The sequence below is a fragment of the Solanum lycopersicum genome, chromosome 1 (assembly GCF_036512215.1).
Source record: "Solanum lycopersicum chromosome 1, SLM_r2.1".
Classification (NCBI taxonomy): domain Eukaryota; kingdom Viridiplantae; phylum Streptophyta; class Magnoliopsida; order Solanales; family Solanaceae; genus Solanum; species Solanum lycopersicum.
The window spans coordinates 77,531,173-77,548,718 of NC_090800.1; the positions used below are offsets into that span (position 1 = coordinate 77,531,173).

General features: G+C 32.0%; 4 protein-coding genes across 4 annotated transcripts in view; 2 read left to right on the forward strand and 2 right to left on the reverse strand.

Moving 5' to 3' along the window:
- The window catches only part of LOC101264759 (uncharacterized), a 41,314-nt gene that overhangs the window by 4,106 nt on the left and 19,662 nt on the right, over positions 1-17,546 (forward strand). The gene's annotated exons all lie outside the window — the stretch shown is intronic.
- LOC101263545 (disease resistance protein RPM1-like) lies at positions 1,986-4,835 on the reverse strand. The gene has a single exon (XM_010326001.2). The coding sequence runs from the start codon at positions 4,833-4,835 to the stop codon at positions 1,986-1,988; it is 2,850 nt and encodes a 949-aa protein (XP_010324303.2).
- LOC101263845 (histone H3.2) lies at positions 13,420-14,380 on the reverse strand. The gene has a single exon (XM_010326004.4). The coding sequence runs from the start codon at positions 14,114-14,116 to the stop codon at positions 13,574-13,576; it is 543 nt and encodes a 180-aa protein (XP_010324306.2). The 5' UTR covers positions 14,117-14,380; the 3' UTR covers positions 13,420-13,573.
- On the forward strand, positions 15,016-16,377 carry LOC544301 (5B protein). The gene is made up of 2 exons (NM_001247071.2): positions 15,016-15,357; positions 16,085-16,377. The coding sequence occupies exons 1-2, from the start codon at positions 15,057-15,059 to the stop codon at positions 16,099-16,101; spliced, it is 318 nt and encodes a 105-aa protein (NP_001234000.1). The 5' UTR covers positions 15,016-15,056; the 3' UTR covers positions 16,102-16,377.

Below are 17,546 nucleotides of genomic sequence, written 5' to 3' on the forward strand. Positions count from 1 at the left end.
GCCTCACTATCGTTAAGTCAAGAGCTTTACTTTGCTCTTTTATGAAAAAGTTCTAGTAAAATTCTATCACTAATTACTATTATTTTGTCATTATAACATTAATTAATAAATAATTTTTTATATAAATTAAATAATAACAAAAGACGAATAAATGAATTCTTTTTAAATCTGCATCTTCATTGACATAATAGGAGAGAAAAATCCAACCTCTACGGAATGATTAAAATTATTTCTCTTTTTAATTTTTTTTTTGATCTTGAATGGACGGAATATTTATTGGGATTTCATTACGAATGCCAAGTCAAACTTAAATATCAAGGTATGCGACTCACCATTTGGAGACGAAGACTTATTGATTTGCGAATAACTTACAGATTACCATCAAAAGAATTGAGCTTATGTGTGTATTTCTTTTAGTTGTATAAATACTCTTTTATATAGGCCCTAGCTATGGCTTGAGCGTACTTTGATTTGATCGATCTGTTTGGAAAGTCACCTAGTAATTGGAATTGATGTAATTATTAGGATAGTTTTTACCATCATACTAATTTACACGGTCTAGTAATTACACTGACTTGTTTGGTTGCCACAATGTAATTACACATGTCCAGTTTTGCAATCATAGAAATATATTAAATTTACAAAATTAAAATTATTTATTTAAAATTTATACTACACAAATAAAAACTTTATAAATAATTTAAAAAATAGTTATAAGAGCTATATTCTTTTTGGGAATATATTGCATAATAAATATATGTTCTTAACTAATATTATGAAAAAATTATTAATTTATATTTTTTTTTTCAAATTAATATATTTCAATAGAATTGATCAATAAAAGTGAAAGTATGAAGTTTTTTCGAACATCCTGAAATGCATGTTTGATAAAAAGATTAATATATAAATAATATGTCATAAATTAGTAAATATTCGACAAAAAATAATCTATCAAGTCTAATTAAAAAACGGCTTGCAATGTGAATTTATTACTACAACAAATGAAACCGAAAATATAACACAACTTATAAATTCAAAACAAAAAATTTAACATAATACTCTTATAACAAATTTCAACACAGCATACATAAATATGATTTTATTTTTATTTTTTTTTAAAAAACATAAGTCTATAACCTTACTTAGCAACAAATTCTATTTTAATTTAAAAGTTAGAATACTAATAAAATTATACTAATGAGAAAATAAGCATGGAATAAAGAAATAGATAATACAAAAAAATTGCATAGTATCATGTAAAGTAAGGTCGAGAACGAGAAGAAAATGAAATATAATAATATAAAATAATAAATAAACTTGTAGAAATTTTTAGAATAATAAAAATAATAATAGAACTAGAAATAATAGAAGTGAAAAAAATTTTAAAAAATAAAAAAACAAAACAATCAAAATAAAATTACAAAAATAATAATTAAAAAGTAATCAGCCATGTAATTAGCAATTCACAGCTTCTGCATGCAAAAAGGAGAGTGTAATTACCCATACCAATTACACCAGTTACATGCTGACCAAGTAATTATCATGTCTAATCAAACAGGACAGACAATATAATTACACCAAATCCAATTATCAATGTGTTCTTCCAAACATGCCCCAAGTAATTCTAGCAGATTTTTTAGGCTTCGAGAGCATGGGTTGAGCTCGTCGTGTCAATGTAACAGGGATGTAATTGAACTTCATTTAACTCGTATAATCTTACTATGCATAGATGAAAAATTGCACAAACGTACAAACAGAGAGGTTGCAAAATGCAACTCTGAGAATCCACAAAACTCTTCTAAACAAATTACTGAAAGTTGCACCATATTACATACACTAAGTTCACTCTTGCAATGTAAAGAAAACATAACAAATTTATATACACTGCTTATTACAACAGGAAAAGTGAAGTGATGAAGGATCAGAGAGAGATTATTTACAACAGAAATTGGAAGGAGACTGGAGCTCTACGTCCTTCAAACGACTTAGAGTGAATTTCGCCTTCCATAGGTCCTAGTCACAGCTCCAGATGGATCAGAAATGTGATTGTTTTCCTTTTCCTTTAGTGAATGTACCATCCAACAACCGTCCCTCCAATATGTATAGAATACTTCACGGATATGTGAAACTTTCCAAGCATCAGCACCTAGTTTGTCTGGACGCAACGTCATGATAAATTCATCAGGCATGTCAAAGAATTCAAGAACCTTCAGATTTAGGAGGCACTCTATTCCAGTTGGCACGGTCTCAAGCAAAGCACATCGCTGGATAACCAGCTTCTCAAGATGAGGTACTGCACCTTCCCCGATTGTCACCTGCCTTAGTCCTTCCAACATGTCAAAATTTAAAAGCTTAAGCCTTTGAAACTTGCCTTGCTCAAAGTACAGTTCCCTTCCGGTGTATCCTACAAGAAATTCAAGATGGACAAGATTGGGCAAATCTTGGAGATATTTCAGTGGATCTTCTGATAAATGAGTCCACCTGAAGTAAATTTTGACTAAGGAATTAAGATCTTGAATCCACGCAGGCAACTTAACAATGTGTCCTGTCAAATACAGGCGCTGAAGAAGAGGCGGAGGAGATGCCATGTAAGAAAGATCAAGTATCTCATGCTCTTCCACCGATTTAAGATTTAAAGACTCCAGCTTGCGGAGCTTTTGAATTGATGAGCACACTGTCCTCCCATCTTCTTTTCTCAACTTCAGAATACAAAGTCGTCTCAGTTCACCCAACATTCCTACTTCTCTAAGTATGCCACTGCCAGGGGTGGCCTCAATATACACAAGTTTCTGCAAGGCTCTCAAAGCTCCAATTCCTCGGAAAGCCTTAAAACCTGGTGAACAGTTGTAAGGAAGATACGAATAGGATACATGGCTATAGACTAAAAGGTGACGGAGATTTTCAAGTTTTAAAATCTCCACAGGCAACTCAGTGACATGTGTCTGCTTGAGATCTAATATTTCTAGCTGTTTGAGTCTTCCAATGGATCTTGGAAGTACTTTCACATTGGTATTCCTCAAGCTTAAATACCTTAAGTGAAACAATTGGAAGACTGTCTCTGGAATCATTTTTAGAGGAGCTCCTCTCAAATCTAAAACCCTTAGCATCCGGGAGCTACCAAGCACTTGACTTATGCAAGACAAGGACTGTGGATCTGCTACACCAAATGTAAGCAAAGAGCGAAGTTTAGTGACTGACCTTTTCACTTGTAGGTTCCCCAACATGCCATGCATTGAAAGCCGTCGAGTTTTTTCAGGCCACAATTTATTATGCTCATCAACTGTTGCAGTAAAGTTATCATCTCTTGATTTTGATAGAATAAGCTCGCGGTACAGATCATGAATCCTACCCAATTTCATGCTACCGTCATCATTGTACTGCACAGGGTGGATCAAGCTTCTGTTGATGAGCTCATTGAGATAGCCGTCTGCAACGTCTTCAACTGTCCTCCGTTCTTTTTGTTTTACAAATCCTTCCGTTATCCACCGGTAGATCAGTGTATTGCGCTCAATTAGATAATCCTCAGGATAAATGCTCAAATACAGGAAACATGGCTTAAGATAGTAGGGGAGATCATTGAAACTGAGTAACAAAACTATTCTCATACTCTCAAATTTGTCATTGCAATCCAGTTCAGGGCCAAGGCTGTGATTAAGCATTCCCCATTCCCTAATGTTGTTCCTGTTCTTTGTAGCCAAAACCCCACCAACGGCCACAATAGCCAGCGGCAATCCACCACATTTTTTCAAGATGTTCCTTGAAATGCTCTCCAAATGTGAAGGACATGAAAAGCCATGAAATGCCTTTTGGCAGAAAAGAATCCATGACTCTTCAGTAGACAAGGGTTTCACCTCATAAACATAGCCATTGGTCTCTATGCTACAAAAGGAAGCCACATCCAAAAGACGTGTTGTGAGGATAACACGACTTCCGTCATTTACATCAGGCAATGCATATCTGATAGCTTCCCAAGCTTGAATGCTCCAAACATCATCAAAAACTAGCACATATGTTCTTGATTGCAGGAATACTTTCGCAATTGTTTTTAGTCTGTTACTACTCATGGTGTTTAGACCTTCAGGTGCTGGCTGCTTCACTTCATCGTAGAGCTGTTGAATCATATCTTTCAAAACTTCCTCAACCTTGAAGGACTTGGAAACTGTTATCCAAGCAAGACTATTGAAGTTTTTCTTGACTGTTGCATCCTCATACACTTTCTTAACCAGGGTGGTCTTTCCTGAACCTCCCATTCCCACCACCGAAACCACCTTAAGTCTAGGATCATCCTCCACGAGCCAACCGATTAGCTGCTGTGTGGGATTTTCAATGCCCACAAGCTCAGCTTCTTCTAACAATAATGCATCACCTCTGCGATCATTTGCAGCATCGTAGGCATGGTTAGAATTTGAACCTTGCTCCGGGACATAAAGTTTGTAACGATACCTCTGATGGCCCATTGCAATATTGTCAACTCTTGATTTGATGGCTTGGATTTCAACGACAAGTTTATGGCGGAATTTGATGTTTCTGATTGAGAAAACCAATTTAGCAATGAAACAACAAGATCCACGATAGTGATGATCATACGACAAGAGCATGGACTCATCAAGAACATCCTCAATGTCATTAGCAACATCTCTCACTTGCCTAACCCAAACTTTGACCTCAGCATCTCCCTCTTCGAAAGCATCAGCCACACCAAGAAAGGCTATCATTCTCTCCAATTCATCTTTGATATACTGTATATCATGCTTGACTCCCTGAAGCAATATTGCTTCTTCAGCTAATAAGTTTGTGAGTTTGTCAAGTATGAAAACGACAGCACAGTCTGCCATCTCTACCTGATCTTCACAAGTGTCTATGCTCATCTCTTTTTGTAATGAAAATAAAAACAGCCCCATCTTCCTGGTAATTCTTTTGAAGAGGCAAAACTCAAAACAAAAACAAGTCAATATTGGAAATATTATATATTGTGGTCCCCTGATTAGGCATTCACTGAAGCTGCACTCCTTTATGCATTAACAAGACCTTGGACAGACTGGACTAAGAAATTTCAGAACAATTACTCAGAAAGTTTTAGCAAACACAAGTAATTAGGTCAAATTACAAGGAATTTCTCTGGAAATTTTTGGAACTCCTTATTAAACTAATATCTAAACTTACTCTGGCTGTCTTCTACCAGTGTTTGACTCAACAAAAGGATATATATTATCCTTGTTAGGTAAACTCTCAAATATTTTCTAACAAAAGCGACTCTTTATTCAGGTACGAACGAGTACTTATCACTCTATCACAAGTCTGATCGGTAACTAAAGCATATAGAAGCTAAAGATGAAAACTTACTTAATCTGATGGAGCAGCTCTTCTAGGTTAGCAAAAATTAGCAGAGGGAGAAGAGATAACAGACTTGATGATAAGTATGTGGCTCCAAATGTTACCTTAGTTGGTATGTGTCACAAAGTCAATACAGGTTCAAGTGATGAAGAACATTCAATATTCTCAATTGTTGAGTGGGAAAATGACTCATCACCAATTCTATGTTTGTTTGTTTGATTGATTTTTACAAATAGTAAGTATAGAAGTTGACAGACACTTATGTACATGTAAATGATTTGACATCTCATTATTTAGTTAATCAAGTTACCAATAAACTGAACAAGTACAATATCAAAATGAACTGAGTTTGTTAGAAAGAGCTATACTACTAACGTATCTAGTGATTTTTCAGCGTGAATTAAGATTTGGTCTGTATTAATATAACAACAAAACAAAATTATTATTTTTAGAATTTTTAAAGTTGAAATTACGGTCTTGTTTAATTATTTATTATTAAAAAAAAAATATTATTTGAATGTATTTTTTAAAAAAATATATGGTTTATACATAAGTTGGAAAATTGTGAAGTTGCGATTGAAAATAAAGATAAGCTGTTTGCTAATAATACTTAGTTGTTGGAGTGTACTCTTTCTTAAACAAACATGAAATATAATTCAAATGTGCTTATTTTTTTATTATATAAAAATAACAAATTTGGAAAAGAAATATAGAGAAAGTGAAAAAGATGAATTTTCAAAAACAACTAAAATTTTGTTTACAATTTTCATGGCCAGCGGTTGATTATCAAGTAAAGTGAAAAAAATTGGGAAAAAGAAATTCATTGCCAAACAAATTAATAATATTAGACTTCTCAAATATATCATCTCCCTTGGTATAAAACCACAACTTATTTTGTTAGTGCAACTTGGTTGAAAGATAAAATTATTATAAATGGCTCTACTCTGAATCACAATAATCTATTATATAAAATTTTATTTTGAAAAAATGATTTTCACATTTTAAATTTGAGATCGCCTGATCATATCAAACCAACTTTACTGTTATTCGAAACTCTCTTGTGGATATATTTATTCCTTACTAAAGTTACATGGCAATAACGAGGAGTCATGAAGAAGGCTTGAAATTCACCCACTCATTCGAAAATGAGGTACTAATTTGGAGTATAAGTGCAAAGGCATGAGGGCGAAAATGTCTTCACCATTTGATATTACATTATAAAAATCTTCTATAGCATTAATACTGGGAATGAGATTTACTTTCCCTTTTCACTTTTTTTCTTAATTATGAAATTAAAATTATATAAAAAGTGTAGTATTTGTTAACGAAAACTGTTGTAGTTTCTATTGTTGCAAAAAAAAAAAAAAAAATAGTATCTGTTCGTAGTTGAATGTAAAAAAATAAATTATGCATTTGTTTCTTTACAAAATTTATGACAAAATGACATTATAAGAGAAAAACGTATGGATTAAAAAAGGAAAAATTAGCAAACTAGTCAAAATTAATAATTTAATTAGTTAAAAATTCACTATTTTAAAAATATTAGTTAAAATGTCATTATTTTGAAAAAGAATATGTATCCTAATTAAACTCCTATTTTATGTCCTAAAAAAATAATTTATTTACATGTCTATGTATATCCATAATTCATTTTTCCTAAATTATTTTAATTTAAAAAAAATCAAAATATGCAAATTTTTCCCATATCTCTCTCTTCCATAGTTATCGCATAAGTAAAAAATATAAAATTCTCTCTCCATATTTTCATGTTCATATTCCTATTCAACCTTCAAATCCTTCTTCTCTTCAACTCCAGTTTTTTATTATATTTTACCGAAATGTTTTTTTATCTTCAAAATTTGAATTCACACAAATTCCTCTAATTAAGTATTTTTATCATTTTTTTAAGATTTATTTAAAAATGTAACCGATGAAAAAATTAAGTAATTCTTATTTTTTAAAAAAATATTTTCTCTCTTGATTTTCTTCCTATTACTAATGCGCCCTCTTAAATGTTAAAATATTGACATTTTAAAAAATTTCTCTTAAAAAAGACTTACCATTATACTACATCAATTATCAAGGAGAAGACACACGCCCGTTTGGCCATAAATTTTCCAAATAATATTTGGGAAAAATTTGGCAAATAATGTTTGTCCATACAATTTGTCATTATTTGGCAAATATTTTTGGCAAATATCCCAAATTTCCAAATACTAGTTTTTTCTAGTATTTGGGACAAATATCATTATTTGGGATATTTTAAAAATTAAAATTTTACCCCAATCTTTTATCTTTTACAAAAACACCCTCTCTAGTATTTGTTTGCGTTGTATTACATCATTTTTTACGTGAACACCAAAATAGTGATGAAATATTTAGTGAATATTAAATAATGATATGATTGTTGATGAAAATTATTAAAAATTGGCTTTAAGTAACAAAGTCATGTACTTTATCTACTTCACGATGTATGGAATAATTCTTGTTGCACTCACTCCAAATTACCACATTGCTTCAGTGTCATGGACATCATTGGTTATTGTTGTAACTAACATTCAATTGACTTGTAATACAAACTTTTAGTTAGTTTTGATAGTTTTTAAAACTTGTGTGTATAAATCATATTTTTCTAAAAAGGTGAAATATATTTCCCAAATTTTATGGCCAAACACATGGTGAAATTTCACCCAAATTTTCACTCAAATAATATTTGCCAAGAATATTTGAAAATCTATGGCCAAAGGCTAAACATGATAATGTTATTTTTCTATTTTTGTGTTTGAAATCTTAGCATGGGTTGGTAGTTGGTAATGTGTCAAAAACAAAGTCAAATGCAGGTCAAGTGATCAAGAAAATTGTATATAGAAGTTTACATGCACTTTGTGGCATTTGCGAATATTGTTTGTCTATATGTGATGATTTAGTCAAATCAAGTGACCTAAAGAGTTTTACTCCTTTCCATTTTGTTGTTTGATTTTTATTTTCATGTATGTTTAATAATCAAACCAAATTGATAACAATAAAATAAAGAAATATATATTAAATTAAATTTGATTTAATAATTTAAAAGCACTTTAAATTAGTTTAATTTTAATTTTAGGCTAATAATCGATTCAAATGTCAATTTTCTTGCCAATAATTTCCTAGTCGTCTATCAAGATTTTAAAAAGAAAATCTCACAAGCTTTCAATTGATCTGAAATGCTATCGATATCTTTATGAATAACTAGTATATCTAAAATGGAGTAGAGTAATTTTGTGGCTATTGATAATAATAAAATTTTAAGTTGTATATAACATAACTTTAAAGCATGAATATAACATCATTTAGGAAATTGCAACTATATTAAATTATCAATTTACTCGATGGAATAATTTGCATATAGAAAACCTAGGATCAAATTAAAAAATAGTAAGATTCTTATGTAAAATTTACAATAGATTGAAAATTTGGAGATAATCAAAATCTCTTTCTATCCCAATTGGTCTTGTAATCGCACGACAATTGTTTTGTTTTTGTTGTGAGCAATCTAAAAGAATTTTTTTTTGAGGAGCAATTTGTACATTTGATTTTTGATTTTTAGGTGGAGTAGTCCGATGTGTTTCTATGCCACTTCATTTTTTTTTTCTCAGATTTGTTTGCTTGATTACTTCATCTTCATCATCAACAACAATAATCAAGTTATCATGGTATTTAGAGGAGTTCGAAGCCTAAAGGGTATAAAATATTAATAAAATTTTTAAAATGTTATATAAAATTTTATATTAACCAAAACGGTAAAATTACTGGAACAACAGCGATTTACTCCACCGAAAAAAGCAAAATCGATGCTGCTGCAGCGATTTTGAAAAAGAAATTTTAGAAAATCACTGCCCATTTTAATTTTTTTTAAAAAAAAAGAAAATCGCTTTTTTTATTTGGCAGCGATTTACATTTTTCTTAATTTTTTTTGTTTGAAAATTGCTGCCTAGGCAGCGATTTTCTTTAATTTTTATTTCATTTTTAAGAAAAATGATTTTCAATTTTGTTTAAAAAAGAAGTCACATTTTGAAAAGGAAAAAATAATTTAGTTAATTTGTGGAAAAAGAGATAAAAATTTCTAAAAATCGTACAATTCAAAAATGGCAATTACTGAAAAGGTTAATTTTGTAGCACTCCTAGTCCTAAAAGATGTGAAAAATAGATTCCAAAAAAATCTATTAAGCTGAAGTGAACAGAATATTTTTTTTTTCATTACTATTAAAAAAAAAGGCAACTAATTTCATTACCATCATTGAAAAGGTTAATTTTGTAGATAGTTTCTAAAAAAATCCTAATCCTAAAACTTATTGGAAAAGGAAAAAAAAGTTCCCAAAAAAATCTTTTTAAAAAGGGTTTGATGAGTTAAAGTTTTTTATAACAATTTTAACCTTTCAAAATTATTGTTCTTGTTCGAGTGAGTGTGAGAAGAATGGATATTGAAAGAGTTTTCATGAGTTGTTACAAAATCGAGCAGCAACCTGATGATATTTTCAACTTGATCGAATTAGCTCTGCGTGTTGGTGCATTCAAATATCAGCCACAGTTTGAAAAACGCAAAGCCAGGATCATCAAGTTTCTCTTGAATCCCTCAATGACATCAACTGATGATGACGATGAAGAAGAAGAGGAGGAGGAGGTTATGGAGGACAATGTTGGTGATCAAGATAGCATCGAAGAGCCTGAGAAAGAAGAAGATGGGGAGTTAGGAACACAACAAATAACTGCAGAAAGCAACAAACCCTTGGCGAGGAAGATTAGAATAGTCATCCGCAAGTCTGTAAAAGTTGCTCCTGCGGAGAAACACAACAATGGCAGTGCAATAACAGAAAGCAGCACGGAGTTGAAGAAAACTGACTTGGTTCAACAACGGGATAAACCACAGTTCCACCATACTACTACTATGCCATCAAGAAAGAGGATGAACGCGTCCACCAAACGAGTACAAGTTGCTCCTCCTCATGTAAGACTTCTTTCTGATTTATCTTTCGAGAAGCACCTTGACAGAGACAAGCAGAGCCACAAAGGTTTCAAGAAGATGGAGAATGATCATCACACAGAAAAGAAGAGAGAAGGAGGAGCACAAAAGACCCCTTCCCAATGCAGGAGAAAAGAGTGCACTACTGGTTCAACTAAGAGCATGCTGCCGCCATTGATGAAGATGAATGTACAAGTTTCTCCTCCTCTTCATCCAAAACAAAGCAACAGCAGTTCAAGTAAAACACCAGTGCAGAAAACATCACAAAGCTCTGCAGTTGCAAGACCCATTCGAAAAGAAACACAAAGCGACACTGATATGAAGAAGAAATTTGAATCAAGCAAGAGGAAGTTTGAGCAAAGGTTAGCAGATGAAAGGGAAGCCAAGAGACGGATTGTATTGGTAGACTTTCATCAAATGCCTAAAGTTGCTAATGACCCTCCTGCTCCCAAGCGCTGTTGGAATAGGAAAAGGTTTTGAGATTAGTTTTTGTCTTGTAATTTTGGAGAGTATCAGCATTCACTTCATTTTTTGTATGTATGAATGATCTTTTACTATGAAATAGACAAGTCACATTCATAAAAACAGTTCCAAGGACATGATTACTTATGTCCTGGCTCTACATTGTCTCTTGGCTAGTCGAGCCACTTACTTACTTAAACCATCAGGAGCCAACAAACTGATTACACTTTTCTCTACAGAAAATTGATCACCTATTTAAGCAAGAAATAATTACTCTCTAATCTGTAAGACTGTAACTAGTAACTAAACACATCCCCTTTTCATAGTCATACATTCACAAACTCAATCAGCTCCATGTTCAAATTCAATATAGAAATACTTGTTGGAGACAAGTAATCTGAAAGTAGATTGGTTAATCTCAAATTAAAATTGAGAACAAGACTTATTTTGCAAGAAAACAAAACTAAAATTACCTTATGAGGAATAAGTAAATGCAAAGGCTGTACACTTCTAATTCAACATAGCAAGGAGTTTTACTGTCAATGTTGAATTAATAAGAGTGGAGATTCTTAAGAGCACCTTAGCCTCATTTTCCTTTAGTTTGATTGGTTTCCAGATCTGCAGTGAATTAGAATGCTTCCGCTGTTCTCCTTATAGCAGTATTCATGCCTAAATTCTTACTCTATCTCTGGCACAAAAAGTCATCAACCATTGGAATCGAGTGAAACACTGACGTGAGGATGATCTGGTGAGCTTGAAAAAAGATAGTTATCTCAAGGTTAAGTTCAGCATCCCATTCCAACCTAGTGAAGATGCACCAACTCCAGATATCATAGGTATACTGATAATAAAGATATTTCTTATTGTGCCAAACAACTGTTATTGTTCAAGATGTGCTAAAGAAATATTGAATGATTATAAGAATAAACTGAAGTCATAGATGAATAAACAATCTTTTGTTTTGTATTTTAGTTATTTGGCAGCAGTAGTAAAGTAGCAATATCAGAATGGGATTGTAATAAATGAAAGTAAGTTTAAAATTCTGTACCACTACCAGTTGCCCTCTCCACAGCTCATTTTGGCTGAAGCTAAAGTGAAACAGAAAATCCTTTAAGATGGCTACCACTTCAATTGCATCCAAGCTCCACCTGTAATGCTATTGGTAAAAGAATAAACATCAGTCCACCCCCTGCAACTCTTAGTATACACTAACTTAAAACCTATACAGTTGCATTTGGATAACAAACCCAAATCAACTCAGTTTCGGACAACTAATAACGGGAACAAATAGATTGTAACATGGTGATGCCACACACTGAGGATTTTCTAAGCCAATGGTATTTGAGTCTCTGGTCTCACCGCCTGCTAACCTGCCTGAGTTTAAAAGTTCCAATATATATGGAAAGGTACTCAATTTTCAAATCTTGTAAATGCATACATATAGATGTTCAGGTAAGGCGAATTTCGAAGATCTATAGCAAGTATATTACTGTAACACTACTTATCCTGATAGATTAAGTTAACTGGTTCTGTCACTTCTTTTCTTTTGGCATATTATCAATATCATTCAGCATAGTCAAAAAAAATTTAGGTTGCACTCTTTCTATCTCTTCAGAAAATTGATGACCTATATAAGCAACAAACAATTACAAAGGGATTTCTGATCTTAAGACTGTAAGTAGTAACCAACGCACCCCTCTTTATAGTCACAGTGACTGTTACATATTCACAAACTCAATCAGCGGTAAGTTCAAATTCAATTTAGAAAGACTTGCAGAAGACAAGATATCTGAAAGTAGATTAGTTCATCTCAACTTAGAATGAGAGAAGTAATAAACAAGGCTAATTACCTTCTGAGAAGTAAGTAAATGCATAGGCTGAACGTTTCTCATTCAAATATCAAGGATATTTATTGCCAACTTTGTGGTCTAAATTTGTCACCCCTGTGGTCGCTGGAGATGAAATCTGGATAAAAAAATACCTCAGTCTTAGTTTAAATGTAACATCTGCAGCATCATGTTTCACGAAATTAGAATCAAACACAAACTTCTTCAAAACAGCTGCCACTTCAACCTCATAACTTTAGAAAGTAAACTCAACATGCATACAGGGCAACAAATAAATTTAACAAATGAAACTTTGTGCAGAAGAGGAACATTTATGAAAACCGTACACTCTACACTACCAAAAGGCGAAATCAATAAAGAAGGAAATGTAAAATATAATCCAGACCATAGCATGCGATGCAGCTTTAATTGAAACAAACTGAACTACAAATTTCATTAATCAGATTTCAGAATAGTACTAAACTAGAAGTTGAAAATGTAGAACATGAGTTCTGAGTAAATGTAGAACTGAGGTTCCATATCCAGCATATACAAGTTATTATGCAGAACAAGAAATGCAAAATGGTTGTAATGAATTGTCATAACAAAAAGATAATTTGCCGAAAGCTCAAAGCCATATATGAGACTATTGCAGTTACTATATTGGTGTGCAGTTGTAAATTAATAGATCTATTTAAATCAAAATTTTAAGAAAACTCGAATCAAGAAACACTGTGTATTGCTTCAATCGTTAATCATTGGAATACATCAGTACCGACGTAAGGGCAAGATCTTAGATTAAAAAGAAAAAGGTACAAATTTTCATTAATCAGATCCAGAAACTGGTAAACCAACAGTTTACACCTACTTCAACTAAAATTATCTATTAGGATTTACGCCACTAACCCTAGCAGACAAACCCTAATCAGCTTTAACCGTTAAAAGTTTCTTCTTAAGCCCTTTCTCCACGGATCCTCCTAGCAAGCTGAATATCTTTGGGCATGATAGTGACCCTCTTGGCGTGAATTGCACAGAGATTAGTATCTTCAAAGAGACCAACGAGGTAAGCCTCAGCAGCCTCTTGTAGAGCAGCCACAGCACTGCTCTGAAACCTCAGATCTGTTTTGAAATCCTGAGCGATTTCCCTCACTAGCCTCTGAAAAGGAAGCTTCCTGATCAACAACTCAGTAGACTTCTGGTACTTCCTGATTTCCCTTAAAGCTACAGTTCCTGGCCTGAAACGGTGAGGCTTCTTCACTCCTCCGGTAGCCGGAGCTGACTTTCTTGCGGCCTTGGTAGCTAGCTGCTTCCTTGGTGCCTTTCCACCAGTGGATTTGCGAGCAGTCTGCTTGGTACGGGCCATTTTGCTTTTTACTGATGAAAACTCGAGTTCTGTTTTAATGGTGAATTTGGGCGAAAGGGTAATGGAGGATTTATACAGAGAGAAAGGCGGGAAGATTGAAAATTTGGAGAAGTGTTCTAATTTTTTTGGCATGGAGAGTGAATCTAACCCGTTGATTTAGATTTAGTGTTAACGATGGAGATTGGAGAAGAGGTGATTACCCGGATGTCGATCTAGGTGATTCTAAAGTAACAAATCGATGGTCGCCACGTGGATAACAAATTTAATTAGTCCGTAATCGTTTTCTTTTTTTTTCTTTTGTTTTGTAGTACCACACAATATTAGGTGGGTTACTTAACTTGATAAACATGGTGTTATTTTGTGAATAATTTGTTGAAACCTTTAAAAATTATTTTCCAAAAAGAGTTAAATAATGGGTTTTTTCACCTTTATTTTACATCTAAATCATGAACCTTAACTGTAATGGATCTTTTAATATTCATAAATTAAAATTACTAATTTATTGTAAGAATATTTTATTGGCTAACACTTTTTAAAAAAGCAAAATTAATAAAATTCAAACGCACGAGCACTATCACATTTCAAAGAGGTGAATTATTGAGTTACAATAGCTTGTTATGTTAAAGGTATACAAAATATATTATTTAATTATTTTCTATATTATTTTATTTGTATATGATTTTTTTCTCGATAAAGTGTCCAATTACATGTGGCTATGTCACTACGTTTAGGATAGACCAAGATATCTCATTAAATTACATATTAAGATAGTGAAATAAGACAATTAATTTTCGGATGAACTTATAATCCTTTATTTCCAACTTACTTAAGGTATTTGCAAAGCTCTAATGACTCTTATCATATATAATCAGTTCAAATGATGAAGGTGAGTCATGAGAATTGAATTTTAACCACTTATTTACAAGCAAAAAGATCATGATCATATAGCTAGTAAAAGAGTTAGTTAGCTCATCGATTAAAGCACACTTAACTCCCTATATATACAATTCAAGTGTCACTCCATTTTCCACAAACTATAGTATCAATTCAAAAAATATTTTTAAAAAATAAAATGACTAGTCGTACTTTAGTAATGCTGATATTAGTAATAACGTACAATAGTATTGCGGTGAAAGGAAGCAACGGTCATCCCTGTAGCAGCACATTCTTTTCAGCGTTGATTCAGCTGATACCTTGTAGGGCATCGGTGGTTCCGTTCAGTTCGGTACCACCGAGCGAAGCGTGCTGCGCTTCGATCAAGGCTTTAGGGCAGCCATGTCTCTGTGTTCTTATCAATGGCCCTCCTATTTCTGGTGTTGATCGAAACATGGCCGTACAGCTTCCTGAGAAGTGCACTGCCAACTTTGAACAATGTAAAAATCTATCCACCTCTCTTTTATCGAACGTTTTCTGCAAAATGTTTTTCGACCAAATGTTATTTCGAAGAAAAAATGACTAGTATAAGAATTAAATAGAAATAATAGTGCAATTTTGAGCTATCGAGAAATTTTTGAATATCTAGTTTGTAAAAATGAATAAGTATCCTTTAGACTATGATCGAAATATCAAAGACACAATTTAACTAAACTAAGGTCCTATTATCCCTGAACTTATTTTTTTTGGTAATTTTGCGCATCTTTTTAGCTTACGATGCACCAAATATCTCCCACGCGCCTCAATTGCGTGGAGTCACAGAGTGTGCCACGTAAGACAAAACATGCAAAAATTTACCAAAAAAAATTAAGTTCATGGATTAATAGGACCTTAATTTAGTTAAAGTGTATCTCTGAAATTTCGATTATAATCTAAGGGGTACTTGTGCATTTATCCTATTTAGTTTTGACGATAGTTAATGAATGTCTATTTTGAGCAATTTTAAAAGTTTGTAAAAGAAAATGATTTGTGTTTGTGAAGGAAGTTATATTTGCCGTTTTTGTTAGGAAGAATCTTAGATGTACAATTATTGACTATCAGAACTTTTACTTTAATAGTGAGGGTTCGATTCTATGCCTTGTAATCTTCCTTTCGTTTCTCCTTCTCACGCTTCCAAATTATTTTTATTTTTATTAGAAAGTTATCTGTTGTTTTTCTCTTTTTCAGGTGAATTTGGAAAGTAGGAGATACTAGATTGATTCTAGTAGGCGTGGTGAAGGAGAAGTCTATAGATCAATAAATTGTGCAGGGGAGCTTAGCAACTCTGCACAATTAGAAATATTTACTAAATCAAATTAAGTGTTCACTTAATTGTTATAATAATTTATTTAGCTTGCCTTAATATCATTGTTATAGTAATAATGGCCAACATTAATATTATGTAATGCAAAATGGTCGCTTCGAAATGGTAATTAAACATTAGTGATAAGAACTTAGTGAATATTTATCATTTTGATGTCATTACATTAGTTCAAATTTATGCGATTATCAATCTTTACAAAAAAAAAAAAAATTATGAATCGATATATCTATGATATAATTGGCTAATAGTGGTGTTGTGAGTGGTAGGTAGCGATGATAGTACGTAGTTGCTAATAAGTGGTTGATGGTGATAGCTGGTGGCATCTACTAATAGTTTTAGTGAATGATAGTGATAGTTAATAATGGTGGTTGATGATTTATAACGGTGAATGATGATAATGATTGTATGTTGTAATTGATGATTACTGTGACAATATTGATTGAATTAAAAATGCTTATATGAACATGCGAAGAAGAATGACTAGATTTGATTTTTATTTATATTAGTTTTGATTTTACAAGGTACAAACATATCATATAATTATATCTCAAACGTATATATCTAATATCATTATGAACTATATTAGATGTCACATAATACATTTGTTCACGCTATAGTTCATAATGATACTTTAATATATTTCATTAAAGGTATAACAACACCTCAAATATAAACTTAATTATTGAATTTCTAGTTATTACACTCTAAAAAGTTGACATGATTACTTTATAAAAAATAATTCATACATGATGGGAAAAAAAAAAGTTGAGAATTTGTTTAGTTTTTTACATGGAAATATTACTACTTTTCTTTCACAAATTCAATCAAATGCCTTTGAGACATGAGTAATCCGTAAAAGTATTTTCATTTTTCTCTATTTTCATAAAAGCATACCAAAATATTTTTTACTTTATCAGCAATTGATGCAAAATCAAGTAATCATGTGATGTTGAAACAACTTTAGTTGTAAGCCTCGAGATATTTCCACATGACAATATTAAAAAAAAAAAAATGAAGAGAAATTTAAAATAGAAAAAATTATCTAAATATATCATATTTAGAAGATATATATATCATTTATAGCTATATAATCTTTTACCCAAAATAAACTTAATATATTTTAAGACACTTATACTTTACTTTTTAACACATGATATAGTGATTATAAGTGCTAAACATTTTCTTAAAATATGGTATATTAAAGTACTCTATAAATAAAAGAATACGTTTGAAAGTAGTAAATATTTTTTAAAAAGCCCTCAAAAGGTAATTATCCCTTTAAATAATTAAAAAAAAAAAAAGGAAAGACCAGAAAATGTAAAGGAT

What these genes read in the sequence shown, in the direction of transcription:
- LOC101263545 (XM_010326001.2), bottom strand. Translation starts at nt 4,835, where the DNA reads ATGGCAGACTGTGCTGTCGTTTTCATACTTGACAAACTCACAAACTTA.
- LOC101263845 (XM_010326004.4), bottom strand. Translation starts at nt 14,116, where the DNA reads ATGCCAAAAAAATTAGAACACTTCTCCAAATTTTCAATCTTCCCGCCT.
- LOC544301 (NM_001247071.2), top strand. Translation starts at nt 15,057, where the DNA reads ATGACTAGTCGTACTTTAGTAATGCTGATATTAGTAATAACGTACAAT.